The sequence below is a fragment of the Sinocyclocheilus rhinocerous genome, unplaced genomic scaffold (genome assembly GCF_001515625.1).
Source record: "Sinocyclocheilus rhinocerous isolate Xijiao unplaced genomic scaffold, SAMN03320098_v1.1 scaffold589, whole genome shotgun sequence".
Lineage (NCBI taxonomy): Eukaryota > Metazoa > Chordata > Actinopteri > Cypriniformes > Cyprinidae > Sinocyclocheilus > Sinocyclocheilus rhinocerous.
In genome coordinates, this window is record NW_015635524.1 from 103,770 (window position 1) to 111,503 (window position 7,734).

Consider the following 7,734-nt stretch of genomic DNA (forward strand, 5'->3'; position numbering starts at 1 on the left):
TTAATTACTCTGAACAAAATTATAAATGCAACACTTTTGTTTTTGCCCCCATTTTTCATGAGCTGAACTCAAAGATCTAAGACTTTTTCTATGTACACAAAAGGCCTATTTCTCTCAAATATTGTTCACAAATCTGTCTAAATCTGTTAGTGAGCACTTCTCCTTTGCCGAGATAATCCATCCACCTCACAGGTGTGGCATATCAAGATGCTGATTAGACAGCATGATTATTGCACAGGTGTGCCTTAGGCTGGCCACAATAAAAGGCCACTCTAAAATGTGCAGTTTTACTGTATTGGGGGGTCCGGGGGGGTCCGAAAACCAGTCAGTGTCTGGTGTGACCACCATTTGCCTCACGCAGTGCAACACATCTCCTTCGTATAGAGTTGATCAGGTTGTTGATTGTGGTCTGTGGAATGTTGGTCCACTCCTCTTCAATGGCTGTGCGAAGTTGCTGGATATTGGCAGGAACTGGAACACGCTGTTGTATACGCCGATCCAGAGCATCCCAAACATGCTCAATGGGTGACATGTCCGGTGAGTATGCTGGCCATGCAAGAACTGGGATGTTTTCAGCTTCCAGGAATTGTGTACAGATCCTTGCAACATGAGGTGATGGTCGTGGATGAATGGCACAACAATGGGCCTCAGGATCTCGTCACGGTATCTCTGTGCATTCAAAATGCCATCAATAAAATGCACCTGTGTTCGTTGTCCATAACATACGCCTGCCCATACCATAACCCCACACATTCCTGCAGTCCGCATGCCAATTGCACGCTCCCTCAAAACTTTCGACATCTGTGGCATTGTGCTGTGTGATAAAACTGCACATTTTAGTGGCCTTTTATTGTGGCCAGCCTTAGGCACACCTGTGCAATAATCATGCTGTCTAATCAGCATCTTGATATGCCACACCTGTGAGGTGGATGGATTATCTCGGCAAAGGAGAAGTGCTCACTAACACAGATTTAGACAGATTTGTGAACAATATTTGAGAAAAATAGGCCTTTTGTGTACATAGAAAAAGTCTTAGATCTTTGAGTTGAGCTCATGACAAATGGGGGCAAAAACAAAAGTGTTGCGTTTATAATTTTGTTCAGTGTATTATTGAGTCAAATTTACAACAGATATAATCTCAATCTGGAATTTGTTGTAGTTCATGACTGAGTGGTTTTGTTCACACACACATATGTTGATCCAAATAAAACAAGCATTCTTTGGGCATGCTTTTTAATGTTTGGGAATCTTTTTTCATCCAGTGAGGCATAAAACTTGTTAACTGGTGCTGTCTGAAACTTCTCCTTCAAAGTACTGTCACACTGGATGTCGATGAGTTCCAGTTGTGTGTCTGGAGGTGCTTTCTCACTGTCAAAAGATAGGGGGCAAGAGACAAGTTCAAGCTCGGTCTCAGTTTTTGCAAAGTCTGTGAAGCGACGGGAAAATTCTGCATGCAGGTCGATCAAAGTGCTGCTGTACCTCTCAATGTGTTATTGGTGTGCTTAGCCCGGCTAGTGTTGGAAAATGAGTGAAATTTCGGCTGGATATCTGTCTAGAGAACAATACAAGTTTGGCCTTGAACACTTTCACGTTGCTGTACAGTTCGTGTACAAAAACGTCCTTTCCCTGAAGTCTCAAATTGAGATCATTCAAATGTCTCGGTGCCTCGGTGTAGTATTTTTAAAAACTCCCTCGTGGGCCAGATAAAAGTTTTCGGAGGGCAGTATATGGCCTGCAGGCCGTAGTTTTCCCCCCTCTGTTGTACATGCAGCAAAGTTTCAGGAGTGACATTTATCCTACATCCCTCATATAAATGCAGGGTTCACTTTCGAAATAGCTTGTTTGCAATCAGGGTTAGTTCAGGTAAGCAATTGCTTAGCCTATATCCACTTCCTCGATGGCAGGCAAGTATTTCAATTTAGTTGAAAAGTCGCTCCTCTTCATAACATAAGGATCACGTCCAACATATGTTGTGATTTTGTGTTTATTATACCTTTCTCTTGTAATAGTGTCTAAACCAGTACAGTACGGACTTTCCTCCATCTCATCCATTCTACTTTTCACTGCCTGTCCTCCATCTGAATTTTGCACGTCATCAGAATCATTGCAGACACATTAAAACATATACACATTTTAACCTTATTTATAACTTTTACGTTTTTAATTATTTTTATTTGTAATGAAAGTGACATTGAGAGTAAAAAAAAAACAGGAAAATCATTAGGAAATATTTGGGGGCGGTGCCATGCAAAATATGATGCCACAGAAAGCCCCGCTCCCGTAGAAACTAAATGATTATTAATGATCACTGTTAGATCTTAATCACATGAACATCCAGACATTAAATATAAATGAGTCACATGTGTTTCTTCTGTGAATATTTGACCTTTTCACAGTTTAACTAAATGCGGCTGAAACGCACTCACTCATTCTCACTCATTACAAATCTTTTTTTTTTTTCTCCCCCCTTTAAAGAATGAGTTCTGGACCAAATACTATGGTAAGTGACCTTCAGAAAGTTTGATTATACTATGACTGAATTTAATGAAATTATAATTTTATAAATGAATTGATAAATAATTACAAACCTTTTCATATTATTTATAATTAATAGCTCACTTTATTTTACCTTTTTTTTAAACTATTTTGATTGTTTAATTCTTTACTTGTACGTGTATATCATTGTATTTTTATCTTTAACTGCTCTTAGTTTACTAATTTTTACATGAATTTTGTCATTCTCTTTTCTGTGTCTCTGGACCTGCTGTATTATTGTAGTTGTAATAAATATGAATATTTCGTTATGTTGTCAGATGGAGATCAGTGCCACTCCAACCCATGTAAACACGGCGGCACATGCAGGGATGGGATCGGTGGTTACACATGCACATGTGCGGAGATGTACAGCGGCACCGACTGTCAAACTGGTGAATGTGATGATTTATACAAGTGAGAGTGATGAACATGTGATGTGAGATATGCTGTGTTTGGCACATTCAGTGTGTTTGAGAGGCATCATGTGTGTCAAATGCTTCATGATGATGTTTTGCAGATAAATCCCAGTGTCCGTCAGCTGGGCCTTTAGCATGTGAGCACTTCTGCAAACCGATGACTGGTTCATTCCGCTGCTTCTGTGCACGGGGATATACACTTAACAGTGACGGCAGGAGCTGCTCACCTCACGGTACCTGACAATCACTGCACCTGAACTTATGACAGCTGCTAAATCACTGGAGTTCACACACTCACGGACTGCACTCGTTAAGGCTATTTAATCACTCACTGCACTCTTCTCTGCATTTCTTCTCTTGTATAATATATCCAGTTGTATAATAAATCTGCCTTTGTATATTACAAATATGGTTGGCTATTTGATGAATTGCTTTTTTCCCCTCTTTTGTAAGTCACCGTTGATAAAATTGTTTGCTAAATGCATAAATGTACATGTAAACATCATCCACACTCTCAGTTCAGAATCCATGTGGGACAACAGAGCTCTTCATAACATAAGGATCACGTCCAACATATGTTGTGATTTTGTGTTTATTATACCTTTCTCTTGTAATAGTGTCTAAACCAGTACAGTACGGACTTTCCTCCATCTCATCCATTCTACTTTTCACTGCCTGTCCTCCATCTGAATTTTGCACGTCATCAGAATCATTGCAGACACATTAAAACATATACACATTTTAACCTTATTTATAACTTTTACGTTTTTAATTATTTTTATTTGTAATGAAAGTGACATTGAGAGTAAAAAAAAAACAGGAAAATCATTAGGAAATATTTGGGGGCGGTGCCATGCAAAATATGATGCCACAGAAAGCCCCGCTCCCGTAGAAACTAAATGATTATTAATGATCACTGTTAGATCTTAATCACATGAACATCCAGACATTAAATATAAATGAGTCACATGTGTTTCTTCTGTGAATATTTGACCTTTTCACAGTTTAACTAAATGCGGCTGAAACGCACTCACTCATTCTCACTCATTACAAATCTTTTTTTTTTTTCTCCCCCCTTTAAAGAATGAGTTCTGGACCAAATACTATGGTAAGTGACCTTCAGAAAGTTTGATTATACTATGACTGAATTTAATGAAATTATAATTTTATAAATGAATTGATAAATAATTACAAACCTTTTCATATTATTTATAATTAATAGCTCACTTTATTTTACCTTTTTTTTAAACTATTTTGATTGTTTAATTCTTTACTTGTACGTGTATATCATTGTATTTTTATCTTTAACTGCTCTTAGTTTACTAATTTTTACATGAATTTTGTCATTCTCTTTTCTGTGTCTCTGGACCTGCTGTATTATTGTAGTTGTAATAAATATGAATATTTCGTTATGTTGTCAGATGGAGATCAGTGCCACTCCAACCCATGTAAACACGGCGGCACATGCAGGGATGGGATCGGTGGTTACACATGCACATGTGCGGAGATGTACAGCGGCACCGACTGTCAAACTGGTGAATGTGATGATTTATACAAGTGAGAGTGATGAACATGTGATGTGAGATATGCTGTGTTTGGCACATTCAGTGTGTTTGAGAGGCATCATGTGTGTCAAATGCTTCATGATGATGTTTTGCAGATAAATCCCAGTGTCCGTCAGCTGGGCCTTTAGCATGTGAGCACTTCTGCAAACCGATGACTGGTTCATTCCGCTGCTTCTGTGCACGGGGATATACACTTAACAGTGACGGCAGGAGCTGCTCACCTCACGGTACCTGACAATCACTGCACCTGAACTTATGACAGCTGCTAAATCACTGGAGTTCACACACTCACGGACTGCACTCGTTAAGGCTATTTAATCACTCACTGCACTCTTCTCTGCATTTCTTCTCTTGTATAATATATCCAGTTGTATAATAAATCTGCCTTTGTATATTACAAATATGGTTGGCTATTTGATGAATTGCTTTTTTCCCCTCTTTTGTAAGTCACCGTTGATAAAATTGTTTGCTAAATGCATAAATGTACATGTAAACATCATCCACACTCTCAGTTCAGAATCCATGTGGGACAACAGAGACGCCCAGCTTCTGTCCTGATGGACACTGCTCATGGGAGGTAAGCACCAACCTGATTAGCATGATAACTAGAGCAGGAGTTTCACTGGGATGGTTCTGCAGTTCATGCACATTGATCAACAAACTGAAACACTCCACAGCACACGATCAGCCAGTTAGAAGAGCAGCTGTTGAATATTCAACTCTGCTGAGCAGTATTTGAGCATCTGATGATGATGATCATGATGGTATATTGTGTGCTGCAGGTGAAGTTTGTGAACACCAGCGGTGATGTCGTCTGTCACGGTGTGGTTCTAGGCCGTAAATCTGTGCTGACATCAGCCACGTGCATGTCTGCACTGAAGGATCCGCATGTCACTCTCGGTGAGCATGTGACTGCAGTTTTACACAACAGACTAGTCTATATGACCTTCAATAGTACTTTATAGTTCAGATTGTTTTTGTAGTCACAGTCCAGTAGAATTCACACTTGTTAGCATCAGGTGGTATTTCTACACTGCCCAGAGAACATTATATTTGCAATGTTTTTGGTAATTTTGGTATAAAACTGAAATGAGAAACTAGTTCAACTTTTAGGACAAGACAATTGTTTTTCAAATTATTTACTATTATACCATTTTTTTTATATTTCTTTTAGCTTTAATTCATTTTTATTTCAGTTTTAGTTTTAGTAATTCTTTAACACAAACTTATTTTATTTCAGTTACAGGCGAAGTTTCAAATTTTCAGTTTTTTTATTTTATTCATAACATTATTTCAATTAATTAAATTGTTTTTTAATAGTTTTAGATTTAGTTAACAATAACAACATTGCTTCTGGTTTTGAAAGAAAATATAACAGCATTTTGATGCATACAACTAGCTTCAAGCAAAGTGACAAATTAATTTGTATTAAAGTATTTTAGAGTTTGACTGAAGTGCTATTTTTGTATCATTGATATACTGTTATAGATTGTTAATGTTTTAAATTTGATTTTTTTATATTCATATTTATTTTGTGTTTTTGGCATTTTAATTTGATTTTTTTTAAATATGTCTATATAGTTTTTTATTAATTTGTATTTATTAGTTGTAATTTTTTATTTTTTTATTATTTCACTTTAAAAGTGAAAAGTGTTGCCTTGGCAGCTAGCTGAAATAAAATTAGTTTAATGTTGTTTAATAATTTATTTCAGTTAACGTTTATTTTCTTTCAAGTATTGAAAATTTTATGGCAACTTTTATGGTTTTAGTTTTAATTAACAATAACCCTGCAACTGAACACAAGACCTTTGACATCAGCGAAAAATGGAAAGTGCTTTTATATCCTAAATATGCATGATTATTTAAACCTGCTGTCAGTGACCCATCAGAACTGACCTGAGAGCCTTGTTTGTGTTCTGATCAGTTGAGAATCAGTGATCTGCAAACACACCATATGTGCTCAAACACACCATATGTGCTGCAATGTAAGTGGACTCGTGTTCTTGTCTCCAGTGGGACGTCACTCAACTGTGGCGCTGCGTGTCTCCAGCTGGACACCGCATAAGCGGTACGTGTCCGGTGCGGAGGACGACCTGGCCTTCCTGGAGCTGATGGAGCCCTTCCCACAGAACACGTCCATCGTCCCGCTCTGTCTGCCGGAGAGAGACTACAGCGAGAATATTCTGATGAGGGCTGGACGAAAGGGTGTGGTCATGGGCAGAGCCGGATACTCTTACCTCTCATTGGATGATTGTCACAGCTCTCTCAACCTCACGTTCCTAATGACCAATAAGATGTTCTGCATGCAGAACCGGGAGTCTGACGTCTCCGTCAGGACCAAACCGATGCCGTGTGACTTGAAGTCTGGGAGTCCCGTCGCAACGGTGGAGGGAAAGACGGCGTTCCTGACAGGCATTTCTCTGTCCACTGGAGACTGTAATCATGGACTTGTGTTCACCAAACTGTCCCGATACCTGCACTGGCTGCGACCGCTGCTGCATGCGTCTGAGAAAGAACAACAACAACAACAACTATGATGAAACAACACCAATAAACAAAGAACACCGGCTGTATGAAGAAACAAATGAGTGAAACTCTTGAACATGCATAATATTTCACCCAAAATGTATCGAAATTATATTGAGCAAGAAACTCTTCCCCCTAACTTCTGATTACCATAATGCAAAATAAAATATATGAATATACATTTGAAAATATTTACAGCAGTTATTAGTTTGGGACTGGGATATCTGACATACTGACCTATGACAAAAACATTTGGAAACATAATCATTTTTGCAGATTATATTGATAGTGCAGAGATTAATCACACCACCTTTAAATGAAGTATTTACACATCATGGTATATTTTAAAGTGATTTAGACAAAAAAATATATAGTATAACTGTGTTGTACTCATGAGAAACGCAACTGACAAGCATAATAAATACAAAAGAAAACATTGCACTGTAAAAAAATTGTTTTGAAGTTTTACAAGAAAATACTATTTCAGTTTTTCTACTTAAAAATTTCATATTTAATTCAAATGTTACTCTTTCATTGTCATTTATGAAAATTGTTTCAAAGTAAATCCTACTCCAGTTGTTTTTCAATGTAAATGCTTCACAGTCAAAAGGAAAATGTCACAAATAAATAACAGACTTAACCTTCTTTATGCAGAATATGATTTTCTTTTTTTCCTTGATTTTCTTGTTTAC

At 37.7% G+C, this 7,734-nt stretch overlaps 1 protein-coding gene across 4 annotated transcripts in view; it reads left to right on the top strand.

The window, feature by feature from the left end:
• The window catches only part of prozb (protein Z, vitamin K-dependent plasma glycoprotein b), a 23,873-nt gene extending 16,388 nt beyond the window's left edge, over positions 1–7,485 (top strand). For 2 of the 4 annotated variants that reach the window (XM_016561482.1, XM_016561480.1), the window contains 6 exons: positions 2,476–2,500; positions 2,814–2,927; positions 3,053–3,184; positions 5,029–5,093; positions 5,299–5,416; positions 6,530–7,485. In XM_016561482.1, coding sequence (XP_016416968.1) covers positions 2,476–2,500; positions 2,814–2,927; positions 3,053–3,184; positions 5,029–5,093; positions 5,299–5,416; positions 6,530–7,053 — 978 coding nt within the window. In that variant the 3' untranslated portion in view covers positions 7,054–7,485. Of the gene's footprint in view, positions 1–2,475; positions 2,501–2,813; positions 2,950–3,052; positions 3,185–3,770; positions 4,060–4,372; positions 4,509–4,611; positions 4,744–5,028; positions 5,094–5,298; positions 5,417–6,529 lie in introns of those variants that run through there. The other 2 variants (XM_016561481.1, XM_016561483.1) reach the window with 2 other exon arrangements.
• The last annotated feature ends 249 nt before the right edge of the window (positions 7,486–7,734 follow it).